At 36.3% G+C, this 25,166-nt stretch overlaps 1 protein-coding gene and 1 non-coding gene across 7 annotated transcripts in view; both read left to right on the top strand.

Annotated features, from left to right (window-relative positions):
- The window catches only part of LOC144319764 (S-adenosyl-L-methionine-dependent tRNA 4-demethylwyosine synthase TYW1), a 239,890-nt gene that overhangs the window by 157,445 nt on the left and 57,279 nt on the right, over window positions 1-25,166 (top strand). For all 6 annotated transcript variants that reach the window (XR_013385495.1, XM_077908336.1, XM_077908332.1 and 3 more), the window contains one exon: window positions 17,437-17,547. Coding sequence is in view for 5 of the 6 variants with exons in the window: in XM_077908336.1 (XP_077764462.1) it covers window positions 17,437-17,547 (111 nt within the window). In the remaining variant the exon portion in view is untranslated. The remainder of the gene's footprint in view (window positions 1-17,436; window positions 17,548-25,166) is intronic.
- Window positions 13,000-13,106, top strand: LOC144319873 (U6 spliceosomal RNA). Its single transcript, XR_013385561.1, has one exon. It is a non-coding gene; the product is annotated as a U6 spliceosomal RNA (small nuclear RNA).

The raw sequence follows: 25,166 nt of genomic DNA, 5'->3' as shown, positions 1-25,166 counted from the left end.
ATCTCAAGAGTTCATACTACTAAAAAATGTGTGTGTATACATGTTTTCTGATCCCACAACCTTTGTTATATTTCCTTCCAAGCCTTATTTGTGTCATTAATAATACCATATATATACAGTTTTGTTTTTAGCCTTTTAAAAATTCAACATTATTACATAACAATTACTCCTCATCATTAAACATTCTCTTAAAACCAGTTCTTCTCAATAGGAACAAGTACAAAACACACATCCCCCTCCCCATTTCTTACCCCATTCTGAAAATAACATTTCCATTGAGCTCTTTCCTTTTGTTAGGAGAGTTTCTCAGCTATGTTAGGATTCATATCCACTGCTCTGAAATAATCAACTTTAGTGTTAAATAGCTATGTCATAAATTATCTTGTGCTTTCTTGAGATTGAAGCTCTTGAGAGTTAATAATACCTCATTATTATAAATAAAGCCAGAATGAATATTCTTATTCATCAGTATTTGTCCACAATTTTTATCATTTCCAAAGGCAAAATTTTTAGAAGTGCAATTATTGGGTCAACAGATTTGAGTATTTTTCAGGTTCTTTAATCATGTTGCCATGTTACTTTCCAAAATGTTTTTACTGAATTCTGCTTTTACCATCAGCGAGTGAGTACGCCTGTCTTGATAAACTCTAGGCTGCACTTGGATATTGCTATTTTAAAAAAATCTTTGCCAATTTGATAACCCAAAATGGTACCTCATTACTGCTTCAATTTGCATTTCTTTGATTACTAGTAACTCAGTACCATATTTTAGGAGACCATTTTATCTTGTTTTGACATAGCTTCAACTCGAGTTCGTCTTGAATTGCAACTGTCAAGATAAATCGTTGAAATTAAGAGCTGTAGTCCTGGGATATAATAACCTCATCCAGAATATGTAGCACTGAAAACTGCCTAATTAGAAACAACAGAATTCTGTGTAACTCACAGTTATATATTTTTAAACTTTTTATTATAGATTTTTTTAAATTTTTATTTATTTATGATATGCACACAGTGAGAGAGAGAGAGGCAGAGACACAGGCAGAGGGAGAAGCAGGCTCGACACAGGGAGCCCAACATGGGATTCGATCCCGGGTCTCCAGGATCCCGCCCTGGGCCAAAGGCAGGCACCAAACCACTGCGCCACCCAGGGATCCCATAGATTTTTAAAACACACAGGAAAAAGAGAATAATAGAATGAATTCCTCTATGACCATGATCTTCACTTTGACAACTATTGGCACTCTTCATTTCTTGTTTCATCTGTCTCTTCTCTGTTTTGAGGGTGGAGAAGGCATTGGAATATTTCAAGTCAAATAAATATATCACTTTATTCATGAATACGTGTGTATATAACATAGAAGGGCTTTAAAAAAATGAATGACTTTTCCCAGCATTTTGCATGTATTTTATCTCTTAAAGGATTTATTACTAGAGTATATCATATGTACAGAAAAGTGCACAGAGCTTAAGTGGACAGCTTGGTGAATTACTACAAAATGATCACACCTCTATATTCAGCAGCAAGCTTAAAAAATACAATATTAAGAGCACCTTCAGAGTCACCTTTTTATACCATTCATCTTCCCTCCTGGTCATAAGCCCCTCTTCTGTCTAAAACTAATCACCATTTGACTTCTAATATTGTAAGACAGTTTACTCTGGTTTTGAGCTTTATAGAAATGGAATCATATGGTACAGAACTGACCCTTGAACAATGCTGGGGTTGGGGTGCTGACCCCTTGTGCAGTTGAAAATCTTTATATAATTTTTGCCCCCCCAAAACGAGCTACTAATAGCTTGCTATTGACCAAAAGCCTTACCCATAACATAGTTAATTAACACATATTTTGGGCAGCCCTGATAGCCCAGGGGTTTGGTGCCGCCTTCAGCCCGGGGTGTGATTCTGGAGACCTGGGACCCACATCAGGCTCCCTGCATGGAGCCTGCTTCTCCCTCTGCCTGTGTCTCTGCCTCTCTCTCTCTCTCTGTCTTTCATGATTAAATAAATAAAATCTTTAAAAAAAAACTAACACCTATTTTGTATATGTAGTATGTACTGTATTCTTACAATAAAGTAAGCAAGAGAAAGACAAATGCTATTAAAGTCGTAAGAAAGAGAAAATACATGTCTAGTACTTACTGTAAGAAATTCAGTAAGTCGATGTATGCAGTTCACATGCATGCTGCTCAAGGGTCAGCTGTATTTTGCTTTATGTTATTAGATTTGTCCTTGTTGTATATAGCTGTAGTCCATTCATTTTTCTATTTCATTATATAAATATGCTACAGTTCATCTATTTTACTGTTGAAGAATAGTCATTTGTTCCAGTTTTTGGCTATCCCAAATCATCCTGCAAGTAGTATTCCTGTACATGTCTTTTGGTGTATGTATTTGTTCTTTAATGTTGGCTGTATATCTAGGAATGGAATTCCTGGATCATTCGATATGCATGCATTCACATTTAGTAGTTAATGCCAAATAATTTCTAAAGTAATATATGAATTTGCACTCCTAACAGCAGTGTGTATCAGTTGTTTTTCTTCCTTGCCACCAGTTTCTTTTGTCAGTTTTTGTGGTGGATTGTGAAATAATATTTTCTTGTAGATTTAATTTGAATTTCTCTTCATTGGTCATTGGGATACCCTGTTTTGAGAAGGATACTTTCTTCAAAGTTAGTGTTCTCTCATTAAATCAGAAAAAGCATTCTTATTCAAAGCCATACAGGGACATTCATGGCTTTTGTCAATATTCATTCTGCATTTATCTTTTTTCTTATTGGTTTGTAGAAGTTATTTACATATTATAGGTATGAGTAAATGTCTTTTCTCATTCTATAGCTTGTCTCTTTCTTTTTCATATCTTTTGACAAGGAGAAGTTGCAATTTTAATGTAGTCCAGCTTAATCATGCTTGCTTTTCTGTTGAGTGTGGTTTTAAAGCATTTAAGAAAATCACGAAGAGATTCTTATTTTCTAAATATTTTGTTGTTTTTCTTTCACATTTAAGTCCATAATCTGTTAAAATTTTTTTAAAATTGTGGATGCTTTTAACCCCCTACATGGACATCCATTTCACCCAACACTGTTTATTTAAAATATCTTCTTTTACTACCTTGTTCTATAGTGTCAGTTTTTATAATAAATCATATATCCATACTTGTTACTCATTTCTTTTTTTGTTGAGATAAAAATTGATCATTGACATGTGACATTTTGTAAGTTTAAGGTGTGTTCATTTGATACATTTATATAATGCAATATGATATATAATATTTCCATCACATCCAATAATTATCTTTTTTTATGGTGAGAACGTTTAATCTCTTAGCAACTTTGGTATAAAATATAGAATATTGTTAACTATAATCACAATGCTGTGCATTAGATCTCCAGGACTTTATTCATCTTATAATTGCAAGTTCGTACCCTTTGACCAATATCTCTCCAACTCCCCAACGCCCTGGCACCTTGTAACCACCATTCTACTCTGTTTCCGTGACTTCAACTACTGTACATTCCACATATAAATGATATCATACTGTTGACTGTTAAACATCATAGGGGTTCAGGGCACGAACCCCCTGTGCAGTGGTAAATCTGCATATTAACTTTTGACTCCCCTGACACATGTTTTGAATATTCTATGTATTATACTATGTATAATAAAGTAAACTAATAATAATAATAAAGTAAACTAGAGAAAATAAAATGTTATAATAAAGTAATAATAAAGTAAACTAGAGAAAATAAAATGTTACTGAAAACATCAAGAAGGAGAAAATAGATTTATAGTACTGTATGTATATATTTACTGAAAATCTCTATATAAGTAGACTCACATAGTTCAAACCCATGTTGTCCAAGGGTCAGCTATATTTGTATTTCTTTCTTTGATTTACCTCACTTATTATAATAATGCCTTTGATGCCCATGGTTATCCACTTTGTCTCAAATGGGAGTATTTTCTTCTTTCTCTTGGCTGAGTAATATTCCAACGTAATATTCCACCACATGTTCGTTGACTATTTATCTGTTGATAGTCACTTAGGATGTTTCCATATATTGGCTATTTTGAATATCCTGTTTTCATTTCCTTTGGATATATACCCAGAAATGGAGTTGCTGGATCATATGCTAGTTCTACTTTTTATTTTTTGAGAATCCTTCATACTGCTCACCATAGTGACTGTACCAATTTACATTCCCACTCACAGTTCCCCAAACCCAAAATGGGTTCCCTTTTTTAAACATCCTTGTTAACACTTGTTTTCTTTTGTTGTCTTAAGGATAGCTAGTCTAATATGTGTGAGCAAATATCTCATTGTAGTTTTGATTTACATTTCCCTGATGATAAGTGACATTGAGCGTCTTTTCATGTACCTGTTGGCCATTTGGATGTCTTCTTTGGGAAAATGTCTATTCAGTTCCTATGCCCATTTTTTTTTAAAGATTTTATTTATTCATGAGAGAGAGAGAGAGGCAGAGACACAGGCAGAGGGAGAAGCAGGCTCCTCACAAGGAGCCCAATGTGGGACTCGACTCCATCTGGGACTCTAGGATCATGCCCTGAGCCAAAGGCAGATGCTCAACCGCTGAGCTACCCAGGTATCCTACCTCTGCCCAATTTTAAAATCAGACAGTTTCTGGGTTTTTTGTTTTTGTTTTTTGGGGCTTTTTTTTTTTTTTGCTTATTGAGTTGTAGTTCTTTAGATATTTTAGCCCTTAATCGGAAAATCATTTGTAAGTATTTTCTCTCATTCTGTAGGATGACTTTTCATTTTGTTGAAGATTAGTTTGATGTAGTCTCATTTGTCTGTTTTTGCTTTTGCTGCTTGTACTTTTGGTGTCATATCCAAAAAGTCATTGCTAAGATTAGTGTCAGAGAACTTTTTCCCTGTGTTATTTTCTAGAAATTTTATGGTTTCAGTTCATATAGAAGTCTTTAGTTCACTTCAAGTTAATTTTGATGAAAAATATGGTTTCAGTTCATATAGAAGTCTTTAATCCACTTCAAGTTAATTTTTGATGAAAGGGCGAATGATGAAAGATAGGGCTCCATTTTCATTGCTCTGTATGTGATTATGCAGTTTTCTCAGCATTTATTGAAGAGACTATCCTTTCTCCATTGAGTATTCTCAATGCTCAAATATTGGTTCCCTGGTCAAGGATTAGTTGACTGTATATACCGAAGTTTATTTTCAACTCTGTGTTCCACTGGTTTATGTGTCTGTCTTTGTGTCCATGCCATGCTGGTTTGATTACAATAGCTTTGCAGTAAACTTTGAAAGCAGGATATGCGTGCCTCCTGCTTTGTTCATTTTTCTCAAGATTGCTTTGGCTGGCCCTTGAGGGTCTCTTATGATTTCATATAAATTTTCAGATTGTTTTTCCTAGTTTGGTGAAAAATCCCATTGGAATTCTGATAGGGATTGCATTGAATCTATAGGTAGCTTTGGGTATTACAGACATTTTAACAGTATTGATTTTTCTGATAGCTCACCATATTTTATAGGTATTTCCTTTTTTTCTTTCCTGTATTTAGATTGGCATTCACATTCTGACTTCCTAAGATACTTATGGATATTCAGTCTTATTTTTTAAAATTGAGATATAATTCATACAGCATAAATTTACCTTTTTAAAGTGTATAAATTCACTGGCTTTTAGCTTATTCACAAAATTGTGCAACTGTTAGCATTATCTCATTCCAGACCATTTTAATAGTGTCTGGCTTCTTTCAGTTAGCATAATTGTTTTCAAGATCCATTCATGTAATTGCTTGAATCAGAACCTCATTCTTTGTTTTTCTAGCTGAATAATACTCCAGTGTATGGATACACACTACATTTTGTTCATCCATTCTTCAGCTGATGGACATTGGGTTGTTTCTACCTTTTGGCTCTTAAGAATAACAAGCTGTGGGACGCCTGGGTGGCTCTGTGGTTGAGTGTGTCTGCCTTTGGCTCAGGGCATGATCCAGGAGTCCTGGGATGGAGTCCTGCATCGGGTTCCTTGCATGGAGCCTGCTTCTCTGTCTATGTCTCTGCTTTCTCTGTGTCTCTCATGAGTAAATAAATAAAGTATTTTTTAAAAAGAGAGAATAACAAGCTGTGAATATTCATGTTCAAGTTTTAGTGTGAACCTATGTTTCTAATTCTTTCAGTTGTATTTGCCTAGGAATGGAAATGTTAGGTCATATGGTAGTTGAGTGTTTAACTTTTTGAGGAACCACCAGACTGAAGCATAAAAATTTTTCATTTTGATGAATTTCAACCTATTTTTTTTTTCATTTGTTGCTTGTGCTTTTGGTGTCATATCTAATGGCCTAATCCAAAACTTGTCCTCATGTTTTTTTTCAGAGTTTCATTGACTTAGCTCTTACATATAGATCTTTAATCTATTTTGAGTTAATTTGCATGTATAGTATGAAGTAGGAGTTCCACTTCATATATTTGCATGTGAATATTCAGTTATCTCAGGACTATTTGTCGAAGAAACTATTTTTCCTCCATTGAATGGATTTGACATGCTTGTCATATCAGTTGACTATATACATGTGGGTTCACTTCTGGACTCAATTCTATTCCATTAATCCATAGATCTGTTCTTATGCCAGTATCATACAATCTTGGTTAGGGTAGCTTTGTGTAAGTCTTGAAATCAGAAAGTGTGAGTTCCACAAATTTGTTCTTTTTCAGAGTTATTTTGGCTCTCTGGGTCCATATGCATTTCTGTATGCATCTTGAAAATCAGCTTTCCTCTCCTCTCTGAAAAATGGGCAGCCGGAATTTTGACAGAGATTTTTTATTTTTTATTGAGCTGAAATTCAAATAACATAAAGTTAACCATTTTGAAATGGAGAATGCACTGGCATTTAGTACCTTCATGATGTTATTTAATTACTGCCTCTACCTAGTTCCTAACCATTTTCATCATTCCTAAATAAAGTCTTGTATACAGTGAGTAGATACTCTCCATCCTCCCTACCCAGTTGCTGACAACCACAAATCTGCTTTCTCTTTCTAAGGATACACCTGTTCTGGATATTTCATAAAGTGAATTCATGCAGTATGTTACTTTTTCATTCCTGGGATAAATCCCACTTAGTTATCCTGCGTAATATTTTAATAGCTATTGGATTTGGTTTGATAGGATTTCATTGAGCATTTCTGCATTTATATTCATAAGGGATACTGGATATTTTCTTGTGATATCTTTGTTTGGTTTGGTTCAAAGGTAATGGCTGGCCTCAGAGAAGGAATTTAAAAGTGTTCCCTTTTCTTCTGTTAATGGGAAGAGTTTGAGAATTATTCTTGAAGTGTTTGACAGAATTCACCAGTGAAACCATCTGTTTCTGGACTTTTTTTGGTTGGGAGTTTTTTTTTTTTTTTTTTTAATTACTGATTCAATCTCTTTACTCGTTATAGGTTTGTTCAGATTTTCCATTTCTCTGTGACTCATTTTTGGTAATTTGTGTGTTTCTAGGAATTTGTCCATTTAATTTAGGTTATATCTAATTTGTTGGCATACAGTTGTTCACAGTATTCTCTTATACTCCTTTATATTTCTGCAAGGTTTGCAGTATTGTCTCCACTTTCATTTCTGATTTTAGATGTGTCTTCTCTCTCTTTTTTAGTCTGGTTACAGGTTTGTCAGTTGTGTTAATATTTTCATAGAACCAACTTGGATATTCTTTCTTCTCCAGTGTTTTCTCCATTCTCCCTTTTACTTCTGTTCTGTTCTCATCTTTATTATTTTTTTCTCACTTTTCCCTTTTGGCTTAACTACTCTTCTACATTGAGATGTGAACTTAGGTTAATGTTTTGAGATATTTTTTTTATTTTTATGTAGGTGTTTACAGCTATTAGTTTTTCTCCAAGCAATGCTTTTTCAGTTTTCCATAATTTCTGGTATGTTATGGTCTTATTTTTATTTATTGCAAAGTATTTTCCCTTTTTGTTTTTTCTCTGACCTATTGGTGTTGTGTAGTGAAAAATTAACTTTACCTAAGATGTGTATGGCTTTTGCCTTTGGATACTGGGAGATGATCTCTTGATTTTCAGAATGCCCTCCCTGATAGGAATATCTTTGTTTGCCTAGGGACTTTGGCCACTGGTCTAAAGATACAATTTATGGTGGAGGCTTTGTAACCTTACTAGTTTCATTATTAATTAATTTCATTATTAGTTCTAATCTCCAGGGGAACTAATAACTAAAAGTATGACTCTGAACCTCTAGGAGGGTCTGGAAACCCAAGGTTAGCCATGTGGGCCATATGTGATGGAGCTCCAAATAAAAACTCTGGACACCAAAGGCTCGTGTGGGATTTCCTGGTTTGGCAATACTCCTGATGAGAAATTAGCTGTTAATCTTATTGAAGATACCTTGTGTGTACCTGTTGTTTAGTGTGTGTGTTTGTGTGTGTGTGTGTGTTTATAAATGTTATAGCTTAATGAGTTAACCGTTTTATCAATATATAAGGACCTTTCTTGGCTCTTGTAACAATATTTTACTTAAAATCTATTTAGTCTGATGTTAGTAGAGCCACCCCAGCTCTCTTTTGGTTACCATTTGCATGGAATGCAATTTTTCCATCCTTTCACTTATCTGTGTCTTTGGATCTAAAGTGAATCTCTCTTGCAGACAGCATAGAAGTGGTTAAGTTTTTCTTTTTTTTTTTTTTAATTTTTATTTATTTATGATAGTCACACACACACACAGAGAGAGAGAGAGAGAGAGAGAGAGAGAGAGGCAGAGACACAGGCAGAGGGAGAAGCAGGCTCCATGCACTGGGAGCCCGATGTAGGATTCGATCCCGAGTCTCCAGGATCGCGCCCTGGGCCAAAGGCAGGCGCCAAACCGCTGCGCCACCCAGGGATCCCCAGAAGTGGTTAAATTTTAAAGAAAAATCCATTCTGTCTTTTAATGGGTTAATTTAACCAACTTAAAGTGATGTATTGATGAAGACTTGTATGATTTTTATTTCTTTTCTATATGTCTTACATATTTTTTTGTTTCTCGTTTCCTCCAGTGCTGCCCTTTTTTATTTGATTGATTTTTTTCCAGTGTAGTTTTTGATTCTCTCTTCATTTTGTTTGTATATTTGTTTAGTTATTTTCTTAATAGTTATTATGGGGTTTCAACTACTAAGACAATTAATTAATTAATTTTAAAAAGATTTTATTTATTTATTCATAAGAGACACAGAGAGAGGCAGAGACACAGGCAGAGAGAGAAGCAGGCTCCCCACAGGGAGCCTGAATCGGGACTCGATCCCAGGACCCCAGGATCACGCCCTGGGCCAAAAGCAGATGCTCAACTGCTGAGCCACCCAGGCAGCCCAAGACTTTTGCTTTAGAACAGTCTAGTTTGAATTCCTGCGAGGTTAACTTTAGTTACATACAAAAACTAATCCTACAAAACTCCATCTTCCTCCTTTTATGTTGTTAATTTCACAAGTTACATCTTTATACACTGCATACCTGTTAATATAAATCTGTAGATCTGTAGTTAAACTGTTTTGTGTAGATGTCTTTCAAATCACCTAGGAAACAAAAATAGGAAACTCAAAAATGAGTAATATTGGCTTTTATATTTATTAATGTATTTATTAACTCTTTTATTGGAGTTCTTTATTTCTTCTTTTGGTTTCAGGTTACTGTCTGGTATCATTTCCTGTTGTTCTAAAAGACTCCCTTTTCTGTTTCTCCAAGGGCAGGTCTGCTCTTAGTGAACTCCCTCAGCTTTTCTTCATCTGGGAATGGCTTAGTTTTTCCTTTATCTTTGAAGGATAGTTTTGACAGGTATAATATTCCTGGTTGACAGTCCCCCCCCCCCCCAGCAGTTTAAATGTCATCCCACTGCCTCCTAACTACTATGGTTGTTGATGAGAAATATGAGAAATTGGCTCTTAATCTCATCAAGGATCTCATATCTGATAAAACACTTCTGTCTTGTTGCTTTCAATTCTTTTTGTCTTTTGACAGTTTCATTATAATGTGTCTTAGTATGGTTTTCTGAATTTATCCTTTTTGGAGTTTTTTGAGCTTCTTAGATATGTAGATTTATGTTTTTCATTAAATTTTTGAAGTTTTTGGCCATCCTTTTTTCAAATATTCTTGTTGCTGTTTGTTTTTTTTTTTTTTTTCTGAGATTTGTAATGTGTATGTTAGTATACTTCGTGGTGTTTTACATATCTCTAAGAAGAAACATAAATAATAAACCTACAACCCTTCTCTTTCTTTTTGGGAAATAAACATTATTAGTGGCTTGATGTGTTTTCTTTAATGATTTCCTGTTGAATCAGACTTTCTTCACTGAGTCTTATAACTTTTTTTTTTACCCTCTTTCCTTGATCTGCATCTTCAGTTGTTCATTAAGGTTGAAATTGATTGGCTACTTAATTTATTTTTTTTAACATTTTATTTATTTATTAGAGAGAGAGAGCACATGGCAGGGAAGAGCAGAAGGAGGGGGAGAAGCAGACTCCCTATTGAGAAGGGAATCTGATGTGGGGCTGATCCCAGGACTCTCGGATCATGACCTAAGCTGAAGACAGACACTTAACCAACTGAGCCACCCAGGTGCTCCTACTTAATTTTTTTAAGAGTAATTCTACAATAGTTTTCCTGCTTATCTTTGAATGTAAAGAATGTTTCATTTGGTTGCATCATGAGTTATATCTTCGAATTTATTTTCTCATTCTTTATTTATTTAATTTATCAGATTGACACTTTTTTTTTTTTGTCTCCCACAAATAGTATAAAACTTCTTTAAAGCCATTTCAATAATAGGTGTGGTTTCTAAGGAGTTTGATAGATTGCCCAGTTTCTAGTAGAGGTATTAAATGTTCATTTCTTTTTAGCAACAATAGTCATTGGTGAGGAATTGTTTTAATTTTGAGGAGATTTTTTTGTCTTTTTTTGTTTTGTTTTTGTTTTGGCTTTAAATCATTCAGAATTAACTTTTTTTTTTTTTTTTAAGATTTTATTTACTCAGAGAGAGAGAGAGAGAGAGGGAGAGAGAGAGGCAGAGACACAGGCAGAGGGAGAAGCAGGCTCCATGCAGGGAGCCTGACATGGGACTCGATTCCGGGTCCCCAGGATCACGCCCTGGACCGAAGGCAGTACTAAACCGCTGAGCCATCCGGGCTGCCCCAGAATTGACTTTTTAACAAGCATGCAATTTGTTCAATATTCACTTTGGTTTTTGTAAATTGAGGAGATAGTGCAAAAAGCAGCAGTGGTGGAGTCTTACCTCTGCTAGTTTCTTGGCTCCTCTCCTCTTTTGGTATTACTACTGTTGCTAATTTTCTCTGACTCTGGTTTTATTTAGCAGAATAGAATGTAAATTATACAACAGACAGCACTTTGTTTGCTTTGTTCATTGCTGTATCTCCAGCGCCTTATGCCTGGTGTAGAGAGGGACCCAGTGACTATTGGTTGGGTAACCAGTGAATCTGTGGAGCTGCTACTGGTGGTGCTGGCGATAGTGGCTAAAATTTATTGCTACCCGTATTTGTGCCAGACCATGTTCTGAGCCCTTTGTTTTAGTTCTTCTTACGACAGTACTACAAGATGCTGACGCTATTACTGTCCCCATTAAATAAATTAAATCCCCAGGAAATAACACTGATGTTATTTAAGCAGAGACACAGAGGGCCCACCTGGATTCACACATCTGGCACCAGAGCCAGAACATAATTGTCACTCTGTGGTTCTTTGTTCATCTTACACATTTTCCTCCTTTCTCCCATCCTTCTGACTGCTCAGGCTTTTTGACCTAGTCCTTTTCTCCCTCAGTTCTCTTTGATAAGCACTGAACATTTACCTTTGCTATTTTGACCTCAGTTTTTAGTCCATGTATTTTCAGTTCATGTATTGCTTCCCCTAAGAAACAACGTAAGTTAAAACCCAAATTTAAAATCTGTCACAAAGATCTGGTCTAAATTTTAGAGGTGAACATCTAGGTCTCTTGCTAGAGACCAGCCACATTAGATATGATAGTACTTGCAAATATCTCCCCTTCCCCCCGATATTACTGTGTCACTGTGCACCACCGGTGCAGGTCAGGGGCATCTTAGATTCTCAGATTTAACAGAAAATACATGAAATTATAACATGCCAACTTTTTGACATTTTTGACAAATCACATTGTGATATTTTACAAATAACACTGTCCACAAACAACAGGTAGCTAAGCTGTTTGCCCCAATTAAATACTTTCATCCTCATTTTTGTATTCCATGGTATCACGCTATATCTGTTCCTACTAGATAACATACCACATTCTGAAAATTCTGTAGTAATAACCATTCCAAAGCCTATGCAAATTAAAAGTACTAAGTCCCCAAACGGAAAAAACAAAAGTTTAATTCAAATTAAATGAATACAATCCAGCTCACACTCTTCTTTCTTTTCTTTTCTTTTTCCTTTTCTTTTCTTTTCTTTTTTTTTCTTTTTTTTTCTTTTCTTTCTTTCTTTTTTTTTAACAAAAAGAAGGATAAAATAACAGTGTTAAGTGTTTCCTTTGTAAAGGAAATTCTAGCTTTCACCTTTCAAGCAACATCTGCACCCAGTTTTTGTTTTAATCTAATCTAACTAGAGTCTAACACCCTTTTGTTCTTCTAGAGACCTTAGGAATTGCTTTAACTAATTTTAAACAGACTTTAAATAAAGTCTCTGAAGTGATTCCATTGAGTAAGCCCCCCACAGACACAGCTAAAACCCAGATGTGAAGCTGATAATTTGAAATAAACTAATGAAGTCCAGTGGTATTTCTTTTCCGGTAACCCCCTAATGCTTCTCTTTGTCTGTAGCAATTTGATTATAAGTATGCTATAGATAAAAAGGTATGAAAATTAGTTACTTTGCTGATGAAAAGATACAAAGAAAGTAAAAAGGAAAAGGAAAACCATAAAGTGTATGAAACGATTTCCAAGATGTTTATAATAGTCCTCATCTAGCCAGAATATATAAAAATTTAGAAAAATATATCAGTGCTCGCTTTGGCAGCACATATACTAACGTTGAAACAATACAGAAAAGATTAGCATGGCTCCTGCTCAAGGATGACATGCAAATTCATGAAGTGCTCCATATTTTAAAAAAAAAATATCAGTAGGGAAAAGACAGCCCAATAGAGAAATATTTAAAACACTTGAACAAGTACTTCATAAAAGCCCACATCCAAATGACCAGAAACATAATCAACTTATTTAGTAATCAGGCCAATACAAAATAAAACAATGCAAGGCTGGCAAATTTTATTTTATTTTTTTTATTTTTTTATTTTTTTAAAGTAGACAAGTGCAATATTTATTTATTTTTAATTGTGATAGTCACAGAGAGAGAGAGAGAGAGAGGCAGAGACACAGGCAGAGGGAGAAGCAGGCTCCATGCACCCGGGAGCCCGACGTGGGATTCGATCCTGGGTCTCCAGGATCGCGCCCTGGGCCAAAGGCAGGCGCCAAACCGCTGCGCCACCCAGGGATCCCAAGGCTGGCAAATTTTAAACACTAACAACACCAAGTATTGTTGAAGAAGAGAAATAACTGGAACTGAGACACCGCAGGTGGAAGTAAGGTGGAATGATTCTGGAAGCCGGATTGGCAGCACCTGCTAGAATTGCAGGAATACACATCCAATGACCCAGCATTTCTGCTCTCAGATGCTCCAAGAAAATTACGTGCTCTTGTGCATCTCAGGAGTTAAGTAAATAACACTGATGGCAACATTATTTTGTAAGAGACCCAAACTGGGGAAAAACAAAGATACAACTTTCACTAGTAGTATATTCATATGATGAAGTACAAAATGGCAATGAATTTGTCTGTACAGCTATGTCCAACAGTATGGATAATCTCACAAATGTCAAATTCTGTGAAAAAAGCCAGACCTAAAAGAGTGTATGTCATAATAGCATTTCAAACAGTTTCCTAAAATTGGCAGAATTAAACGCCAGTGTCAAAAAAGTATAACAACATTGTTTCATAACAGCTGAAAATGGAAATGATCCAAATGTCTATCAGTAGGGGAATAGTTGAATAAATTGTTATATATGCAAATAATGGAATACTGGATAACAATGAAAATGAGCAAATGTGAACATCCAGTGACATGGATGAATTTTATAAATATGTTGAATGACAGAAGCAAAACACAAAAGGATAATGGTTCCATTTACATAAATTTCAAACATAGGCATAAATCTTAAACTGTAATGTGAGAGTCAGGATATTAGGTGTCTTTGGGACAAAGGGAATGGATAGTGGCCAAGTAATGGGTGTTTTCTTTATGCTAATAACCCTTTTAGCTACACATACATGTTTTATATACATTTCTCTTTGTATGTTTCATTTCACAATTTAAAAAGGTTTAGCAGAGTGAGAGAGAGCCATACTATTTGGGTTCATATCCCGGCCTTGCTACTTTCCAGCAATGTAACTTTGAGTAATTTATTCAATAGCTCTAGGCCTCAATTTCATAACTGTAATGTGAAGATAATAATCAAACCTATTTTGTAAGATTTGTTGTAAAGATTAGACAAATATTGGAGTCTTCGCTATGATATTAAGCACTTAAAACAACAGCTGGCATGTGGTAAGTGCTGAGTAATTGCTAATTCCTGCTAGTGTTACTGTTGGTATCGTTGCCAGTTTTTTTGTTCCAAGGAATTTTAAACTCCCACTGGAGTTAACATTATAAATCTGTCCTGGCTCTCCATGTAGGTAAGTTTTTGTTTAGGTCTCAGAAAAGTTTATTTTCTTCACTATCCATGTTATTTCACAAACTAATCACTAGGTATTTTAAAAATGTATTTTATAATTTAAGTAGAATTTTCCTGGCCTTGCATTTCATAATTAGTTGTTGATGGCATCTAGTAACTAATACTATTTAGGACTTCCTGCTATCAGTCTGGGTTCTAAGTTCTACATGAATTCGTGCTTTTTATCTGTGTAGGACCCTCATTTTACACAGGGTAGAAACTACGAACAGTGGCGCCTGGGTGGCTCAGTCATTAAGGTCATTACCTTTGGCTCAGGTCATGATCCTGGGGTCCTGGGATCGAGTCCTATGTTGGGCTGTCTGCTAAGCAGGGAGTTAGCTTCTCCCTCTCTCTCTCTGCTCTCTCTTTCTCTCTCTCAAGTAAATAAATAAAATCTTTTAAAGAAAAAAAAAGAAAGAAACTGAGGAACAGAGGGGTAAAGGTAGCTAAGTATGTGGTCTGGGATTCAATCTGGCCCCAGCATCCAGTTTTCTCCACTAATCTATGCTAGGAAAGCTGTTCCTTTTTGTACTTTGATTTAGTAACTGGCCATCTTCCTTAACATTTTTTAGTTGACTTTCTAAGGTTTCCAAGAAGCCAGTTATATCATTTGCAAGTAATTATTTTTTGTATAGTATCCAATAATTGTTGTTCCCTTGCCTTATTGCTTTGATTTTAACTTTCAGGGGAAGTATTGATAAAAATAACAGAGTGGACATTTTGTTAGTATGACTAAATGAGAATGCCTGTATTTTTTAAATGACTGAGAATGACATTGACTATTAACTGGAGAGTATTCTCTATATGTTAAAGATGTGTTTTAATTATTTAGTTTGGTAACTAAAATGGCCTTTGATTTGTTTACTCAGTTTTGTTTTAAAATTAGGGATGGCTTTTAAGTTATATCAAATATCTTTGTGTAGCTCTGAAGATGACCATATGGATTTTTTTTGTGTGTGTGTTGAACCATGTGATGAATCTTAGAGTTTTTTTAAGATTTTGCATTCCTAGAATTTTTTAAAAAGATTTTGTTTATTTTAGAGAGACAGTATGAGCAGGGTAAGGAGCAGAGGGAGAAGGAGAGAGAGAATCTCCAGTAGACTCTTCGCTAAGCACAGGGCCTGGCTTGGCTCCATCTCACAACCCTGAGATCGTGACCTAAGCCGAAATCAAGAGTTGGACATTCAACCAACTAAGCCACCTAAACATCCCACATTCCTAGAACTTTTAACATAGTGCTAAATCTTATTAATTGCTAAAATTTCTGTGACATTTTGTGTATGTAAGTACAAATGAGAGTGGTCTGCAGTTCTCTACCATTTTTTGTTAGGTGAATTCTAGATATGTAAGAGGAATCTGGAAGATTTGTCTTTTCATGCATTATATACTGTTTTTAAAATAATTTATGGTATGGCTAGTTTTCTGGTATGGCTGCCTCCATTAGTTTTTTTCATTAAAGATCTCAAGTGTTTCTTCTTTTTTTACTAATTACAGAAATCTTCAAACTTAGACAAAAGTAGAAAGATTGATATCATTTTGTTCATTTCTCACCTCACTTTTTTTCTCAAGTATCTTGAGCCTTGCTACTTAAAGCATGCTTTGAGTTTTAGCAGCATGGATATTGCCTGGGAACGTGCTGCAGATGGATGTGTAATCATGCACACATAAGCACGTACTTCATACCACCTTTGCCATACACTATTGGTTGTAGGGTAGTCATAGATCCTGCCCCCACCCCCACTCTTGCTTTAGGTTTTATTTTTTTTAATTTTTTTGCTTTAGGTTTTAAAATGTTGTTAGTAATGTTCTGAGATGTTGAAATAAGCCTTCAAACATTTAAAAATGTGTCTTTGGGTCCTAGAAGGGAGCTACAAAGAAAGTCAAAGGGAAGGGCTGGGGGAAGTGGGGAACAGGGGTGGAACTTCTCCAGATGAATGGACCATAGTTGCATCACTGGCTTTTTGCCTGTAGCTCATTTTATTTTGACCTTCTGTGTGATATAAAGAGGTCTGTGTACTGTACCCACTTCCCAGACTTCCTTATATCTGCTAATTTCTCTGGAATTGTATTTAATAAATGACATTTGAGGGGAAAAAAGTCAAAGGGCATAAACTTTTTAAAGCCTTTGATGTCTATTGTCTAATTGCTTTTCAGAAAAGCAGAAGCTCCTTGGGTAAATGGTAAATAGGTGACAACACTGACAATTCATAAATGTGCTTTTCTACCAACAAGTGATCATTAATGGTGAGAAAGTAGGAAAGAAGACAAGTAATTAGAAATTCTTATCCTAAACACTTGAGTGATTGGTACCTGAAAGCCTGTAGGTTATTTGAATTAATTTTCAACAGTCTTAAACTATTCGGTCAATTTACTATTCCTTACTAAATCTAACTCAAGTGTGTAGTTGTCAAGAAACATTTGGGTATCTAAAACTATGTTAGAGATTATAAGAAAAGATATATGTCAGTATCTGCACCTTTAAAAGTCTTATGGGAATCTTATTACATTAGTATACATTTTTTCATCTTTCTACAAAATATAACTTCAGTTTATAAAAGTTCATGCTGAATTTCACCTTACCTGGATTCTTACTGTGGAAATTTGAAAACCTTCCTAGGTGTGACTGTCTACCAAGATAAAAACAGAGTTGGCTTTTCCTTTGTTTTAGCAACAGCGTACCGTGTACAGACTGACTCTAGTGAAAGCATGGAATGTGGATGAACTCCAGGCCTATGCTGAGCTGGTGTCCCTGGGGAATCCTGACTTCATCGAAGTGAAGGTAAGCTCCTGCCGGCCACGTCATCACATTTCCGGTGGTGCTTTGTTGGCCACAGTGAAATTAGCATCTTTTAAAACTCTACAGGGGGTCCTACATGTTTTATTTATACATTCAGAAATATGAATCAAGAACCTGGCAGTTCTAGGCATTGGGGATCATAACAGTAAAGACTAAGCGTTTGCTCTTATAAAGCTCATATTTATGGAGAGGTAGACAGTCAATACAAAATCAGTAATTAAAAACTACATTGTAATATTAGTATGCTAAGAAATAGTGTTGTAGTGAGGAATTGGTTGGCTTTAAAATAAACTTTTATTGGGGAGAATTTCAAACATAAGCAGAAGTAGAGAAACTGGTCTAATGACCCTCCATCGCCCAGTCATCGCCCAGCTTTGAAAATTACCAACTCAGGACCAGTCTTATTTCAGCTCTACCCATACCCATTTTCTCTGCCTTACCCTGTTATTTTGAAGCAAAACCCCACATTATTTGACTCATCCTTAACTGTTTAGGATATGTCTCTAAAAGGTATACAGTCACTTTAAACAACCTGAATACCGCTCCCACAACTGAACAGTTTTAACAATAGTCATTCAAGTATCGGAAATAGGCTTTAAACCTGACCAATTATTTCGTCTTATTTAAACGGTATTTGTGAATCTGGATCCAGATAAGGGACATTGACTGTAATTGGCTTGTTGCTCCCGTAAATTTCCTTTAAACTGTTAGTTCCTTTTCCATTTGTTCTCTCTCCTCTGCCTCACCTCCCACATCAGTAATATTGTTGAAGAACATGGGTCATTTATGATGGCTACTTCCGGTTCCCTATATCTATATTCCGATTTTTCTGTAGTTTGGTAGTTAGAACAAGACAATCCTGATCAGGTGTGTGTGTGTTTGCATTTCAAGATTATTTGATTAGTGGTATGTAATGTAATGTCTGGTTGTCTCTGGCCTGTTTTTGCCAGTGTTTCTTTGGGATGGATTCCTGTGAGTGGTTTGGTTTGTCAAATGGCAGATACTGTTTTGCTAGATTTTGTAATTGGCTGTTTTAGATTTCATAAGCAGGAAGGCTTTTCTGAGGAGATAACTTTTTTTTTTTTTTTTTTTTTTTACAACTGATTCCTAAATAGTAAGAAGCAATACAGTACACAAAGGCTTGGGGTTAGAGCCTTCTGAGCAGATGGCTCAAGTAGTGTTCAGAGGTCCCATGTGATCTCAGTGGGGCAGCGGAAGTTGGCAGAGACACAAGATGAATCACAGAGGTGGGATGGGGCCAAATTTTGTTAGAACTTTCAAGCAAGAAAAGAACTAGATTTTATACTAAGTTTAATGGTAAGCTTTTTGAATAGTAGATGTACTGGGCAAGTTTTAAGCTGGAGAGTAATGTGATCTCATTTATGATTTTAAAAGATCACACCACTGCTGCCATGAATGGATTATAGAGGGTCAGAATAGGAATAGGTAGACTAGTTCTAAAGCAAGAGATGTGTTGGCTTGGGGAAGGTCATTGGCAATATAGTTGGAAAGTAGTGGGTATACTTGGGATAAATTTTTGAAGTAGAACCGATAGACCTTGATGAGATGCAGGGAGTGAAAAAACAAGTAGAATCAAGAATATCACCTGGGTTTTTGGCTTAAGCAATTGTATGGCTGTGGAACAGTTTCCTGAGGTGGAAAAGACCAGTGGAAGAGGGTGACAAATTTGGGGAGTAATTTCACAAGTTCTATTTTGGTCTCAATCATTGGAGAGATCATTTCAATATCCGAGGACAGGTTCAAATAGGCCATAGGTTATATAAGCCTGGAGATCTGGGGATAAGACAGGGCTGTCTGTTAATAATTTGGAAATCACCAGCATGCCATGATAGTTAAAGCTGTGGAGTGTTAGAAGGCATGTGGTTTTTTGGACACCTAAGAATCCACAAAATGAGAAAAGGTGACTGGAAAATTCATCCAGTCTCCAATAGCTCCACTCGTCAGTGTATGTGTATGAAGTGGTTGTACTCTGTCATTTCAGAGGATGTTTCAGTTTCACAACTGTCCTTTAGTAAGTCCCGCCTTCTATGGTACTGTACCCTGAAGGGGCGGGGAGGTGGGAAGAGATGAAATGTTGTTGTCTGAGTGTGCAGCATTACATCTGTAGTCAGGTCAAAGACACTCTTTTATTTTGAAATTGCTCTTAATTTTAAAAGGCTACTCTTGGCAAGAGCTCTAATGATGCAAAGATGCAAACTGCATCTGCAGTGTATGTGTCAGCTTAAGAAAACCTTGCCAGCATCAGGGATTAATGGTGTTTTTTTTTTTTTTTTTTATTTTAATATTTATTTATGATAGTCACAGAGAGAGAGAGAGAGAGAGGCAGAGACACAGGCAGAGGGAGAAGCAGGCTCCATGCACCGGGAGCCCGATGTGGGATTCGATCCCGGGTCTCCAGGATCGCGCCCTGGGCCAAAGGCAGGCGCCAAACCACTGCGCCACCCAGGGATCCCGATTAATGGTGTTTTAATTTATGACTTAGCTATTAAAGAATGCTGCTTCCAATGATGCTGCAGTAAAACTTCTATTATAAAGCAAGTTGGCCAGACCACACAGTCACCTTTTTTCTCCCTTCCTCCCCTCTTTCCTTCCTTCCTTGTTTACAGAAAAGAATCAACCAGTGTTATTTTTAAAAGAAAGATGTCTACTTTATAAGTAGTATCATTCTCTGATTGGTATTTTTTAGTTTGACAAACTATTAATGTAACTCAGAAATAAAGCCTTTTGTCTATAACTGAGATGTTACAATAACATAGTTTCTTTCAAATGAGATTTCCACTTTACTATTTTACTCCTGCATTCAACAGATATTTTTCATCTCTCTCCATGTACCAGGCTTCATCAAAGCACCAGAGATACAAAATTTTATATAGATACATTGTTTGGGAAATGGATGGTCTTACTGAACAAGGCCAAGTCTACGAAGTAAAATGAGCAACTTGGAGAGATCTTATTTAAAAATTCTTGGAGATTTATGTAATCTAACCTATGTTATGTAAATGATTGCATATAACAGATAATAGTTGTATCAAGAGGAAAGCTTGGTAGAGATCAGCTCATTTCTTACCAAAGGCCTAAGGGAGAAATGGCCTGCATTATGTGTTCCTGTGCCATTGAGGACTGGATCACATACTTTGTTAAATTCAGCTCTTATTTGTCTATCAGATTAATGAAGTATCTTCTTATAAACTGAAGTAGCAAAAGGGATGTTTGCAGAATATAGTATACTTAGGAAACAGAACAAGTTCTAGGATAATATTTATTTGTTTACATTTTTTTTATTTGTTTACATTTTTAACCATATACATTTGGATATATTTATGTAAGAAAAGTATGGAAGGACATATACTGTTCACAGTGTCGTATTTAGAAGAAAGGCTGAGAAAGGCTTAGTGATTTTATTTTTCACGTCTTTATGTTCTGCAAATTTTTACAGTGAGCATGGATTACTTTTGTAATCCCAGTGATTGAAATGAAATCAGTAAAGGAGAAGGCAGGCTTTTCTATTTAATAGAGTTCAACAGTTTAACATCTGAAAAGGCACTTTAATTGTTGTCTTATTAATTAAAGTGAAAAATTTTCTAAAATGGAGGTTTTGTAAAATTAATAGTAACAAACCCTCTCCGAAAAACATTTGATGAGAGCTAGCAATATAGTGGGCTAAGTAACCTCAGATTCCTCCAAAAGCAAACACTTAGAAGTAACTGTGCTATAATAAACATAACTTTGAGAGCAGAGCCATCTGTCAGGTCTATAAGGGAGTTCCTTTGGGGCTCAAAAAATAGAGACCACCCTGGTGGTAGAGATGGGGCTTGGATTTAAAGCACAAAATCCTATGCCCTTTCACTTTCAACAAAAGCACAAATTAGGACTAAATTCACCCAGTGACACAGATGGTACTTCGAAGTTTGTCTTTCACCCATGCTCTTGATTTAAAAAAAAGAGTCTCCCAGGGCCTGACCCTCACAAGGGCTTGGCATTAAAATTTTAATAGTACTACTTCAGGGTCACATAAATGCCCTGAAGATGTGAACTTGATAATACAAATAGACCCTGGGCTAGTGACAGGCCTGGGGCTCTCTGCAGAAGCACACACAGTACTGTTCATGTCTTTTGTATTGGCATTTGGGAGTGTGCGAGCATTGCCTGCGTGCACGCACAGGGGTCTCTTCTGGTCAGCACATACTGGAGTTTCGTGGGGGATGGGGAGGAGCACAGCTTTGATATATTTCTAAAAGTACGAATTTAGCCTGGGACAGGTTACTGATCCTCTTTGAATGTAAATGTCCTCAATATTAATATTAGAATAATAGTATCACTGTAATAGGTTTGAGAATTCAGTGAGATAATATATGCTTTGATTCAGTAAATTTTAGATCACTTTTCTTTAAACACATTTATTTAAACTGAATCAATAGAAGCTATTTCTTTATTATATTGATTCCCTCTTTTCTTTTACTGCTAGTCTAATAAAACATTTTTCTGTTTATTCCCTGTAAATGAACATATATTTTAGCTTCATTAGACTTAAATAAGCCTTTATTTGCTAGCCTAAGAATCTTAGTGATCATTATTTGCTTGCTTGTGTGTGAAAATGTGTTTCATGTTATAAACATCTGCCGTATCGAGAAATTTTCATAGCACAGTCCATTTGTAAATGAAATACTGTCTTTATATTCTCTGCCTTGCATTGCATCTTGAGAATAGTTAAGTGCTCAGTAATTATTTGTTGTGAGATGATTTAAACCACTTTTACACTGTTGGCACTGAACTGTCTACAGAACGCAATCCTTGCAAGTGCATTTGTAAAACAAATGTCTTAACCTGACCTCCCTCCCTTTCTCTGTACAAAGGTAACATTAATGGTAAGATTACCAGTTATTCATGTAGCAGTCCCTAACTGCGGTTCATCAGTTGCTTCATAGTCAATTGTTAAAGAGTAGAAAAATCCTGAATAATATGAATGAAATTTTATATTAGATCAGAAGAGGGTTCTGGAGTTTACTGTCCTATAGAAAAAAGAATATATGATTTGATCTTCAAGTCATTCAGCATTGATTTGTTGGGGGTACAGACGGGAACAAGGTGCAGCCCTTCCCTCTACAAGCTCAGAATTTAGACAGAATTATTCCAATTATCTGGTAAAAGATAATTTACCATCTCTATCATGATGAGATTGGGATCAGATGGAGTAGGGGTTGCTGAATAGAGATCAAAGATATGGTGAGAAGTTCAGCTGGGTAAAGGCTGGATGCTGAGCGGGGCAGTCCTGTAGGAAGGCCTTGTGCCAATGCTAAGAAGCTTGGGCTAGTTTTCTGTGGGAAGAGCTATTGAAGCACTTTCAGGATAAAGGAGTGACATGTTATGGGCATATTGTGCAGAAAGTCATGAAGACATTTTTCATCAGACTATAGGAGACAAAAACAATATCAGGAGTCTTTTGACAGTTTAATTAGAATATCAGATAGTCGGGCAGCCCGGGTGACTCAGTGGTTTAGCGCCACCTTCGGCCCGGGGCCTGATCCTGGGGTCCCTGGATTGAGTCCCACATCGGACTCCCTGCATGGAGCCTGCTTCTCCTTCTGCCTGTGTCCCTGCCTCTTTCTCTCTGTGTGTGTCTCTCATGAATAGATAAATTTTAAAGAAAAAAAAAAAAAAAAAGAATATCAGATAGTCAATTGCCAAAATACTGTTCCTCCCAAAGACCTTGGATCCCCAGATAAACTTATCCATGCAGCTAGTAAAAGACCTAATGGCCTCCATATCCTACAGTAGAGTGATCCTATATGAAAGGCACCAGTATAACAGTGTGGGTTATGCTTTTCACTACAAACGCAGAGATGCATAAGCCGTCCTGTTCTTCAGGAATTTTCTTTGGATCTGCTTGTCACTCCTCAACCTATAGATTCTGAAATGAGTGCTTTTCAATTGGCTACATTGTACCCATCTGCTTTCTTGAGTTCATTCTTTTTTCAAAATCATGAGGGGAAATAGTTGGTGCTGGTGATAGATGGGGCAGGAGAAGGGTGGTGGTAGGATGAGAAGGTGGCAGACACCTGTGATATCATAGAAAATGAAGCATTTTTAGACAATTTAGGTAAAGTGTGATCAGGAATAAAGTCCGGACAAGCCTGGAATACAGGATAAAGTGAAGCAGCCAGAGCAGAGCAGAGGGTACCAATGGAGGGGGGTTGTCAGAAGCCTGACTGAGGGAGGGCTCAGGCTTCCCAGAGGTGACTCCACAGACTAATTCACTGGGACACATTGTTGCCCAGAGCATTTCTGTCACAGAGAACACTGGGGCTCTGTGGTTGGCTTTGAAAGGTCCTTGCACTGCCTACTCCAGAAGATTTTGTCTGGCTAACATGAGAACTTCCATGTGAAGGAATTTGGCTAACTATGAAGTATCATACAAATGTATGGGAAAGTGTCATGTGAAGGCGAAATAATATAACAGTGGTATTCATTCTCTCATTGCCTTTCCAAACCAAGTCTGTTATGCCTAACATTTCATGATTTATTGTTGCTGAATAGGAAATAATAAAATATTTTCCAAAGCCCTTGTCATAAATGTAAGATCTCATCTAAAACCTCTGTTTCAGGGAACTTTTTAAATATGAAAAGTAAATTCCTTTGAATTAGCTACTATGTACATGCTTGTTCATATAATTCACATATTATCAGCAGTATTTAAATTGAAATAAAGCTCATTTTTTATGACTAATTTGACCTACCAATAAATCATTTTTGTGATTTGGGGAAATTTAGCAAAACTTTCCAGCCATACCTAAAGATTTTTAAAACTGTTATATTATTTGCTTTTTTAAACTCACCTAAATCTCAATCTCAGTTTAATGAATCCTGTAAATCATTGGGCTGTTAGAGAAGATGTTCTTGTTTATTACAACTAAGCTGGGTCGCCTCTAGTTTATGTTCAGCAAAGGTCATCTCGGTGTAGCATACCAGTAATCTTTTTGAACAGCCATCTGGTGTAGAGTGTTTTGCAGAGCTCATGTGAGTCTTCAGCCAATTCCCGGCTCCACCATCTGCAGGGTCAGGGTCACTCTACAGTGCTCCTCTATGGTATTTTCATAAAGTGGCATCTTACCCCCTCCAGTCTGTGTGTGTGTGTGTGTGTGTGTGTGTGTGTGTGTGTGTGTGTACACGCACATCCATACTCATGTATATGTGAGAGAGTGTGAGTGGATGTCTTTTTATTTCAGTTATTCCCTCCTTAGTAGCAGCATATCTAGAATATTCAAAAACACTTGTCAAGAAAGTTTGATCCTGGAGTATGTATGTATGTATTTATTTAAAATATTTTATTTACTTATTCATTCATGAGACACAGAGAGAGAGAGGCAGAGACACAGGCAGAGGGAGAAGCGAGCTCCATGTGGGGAGCCCAACGCAGGACTCGATCCCGGGACTCCAGGATCACGCCCCAGGCTGAAGGCGGCGCTAAACCACTGAGCCACCCGGGCTGCCTGATCCTGGAGTATTTAGAGTCTACAAAGTTAAAATATCCCTTATTAATAGAACGTTTATCATTATGTAATTTACTAAATAGATCTTAATTA

The sequence above is a fragment of the Canis aureus genome, chromosome 8 (assembly GCF_053574225.1).
Source record: "Canis aureus isolate CA01 chromosome 8, VMU_Caureus_v.1.0, whole genome shotgun sequence".
In the NCBI taxonomy this organism is placed as follows: domain Eukaryota; kingdom Metazoa; phylum Chordata; class Mammalia; order Carnivora; family Canidae; genus Canis; species Canis aureus.
Note: the sequence above shows the minus strand (reverse complement) of the source record. Positions and strands in the feature narration are given on the sequence as shown.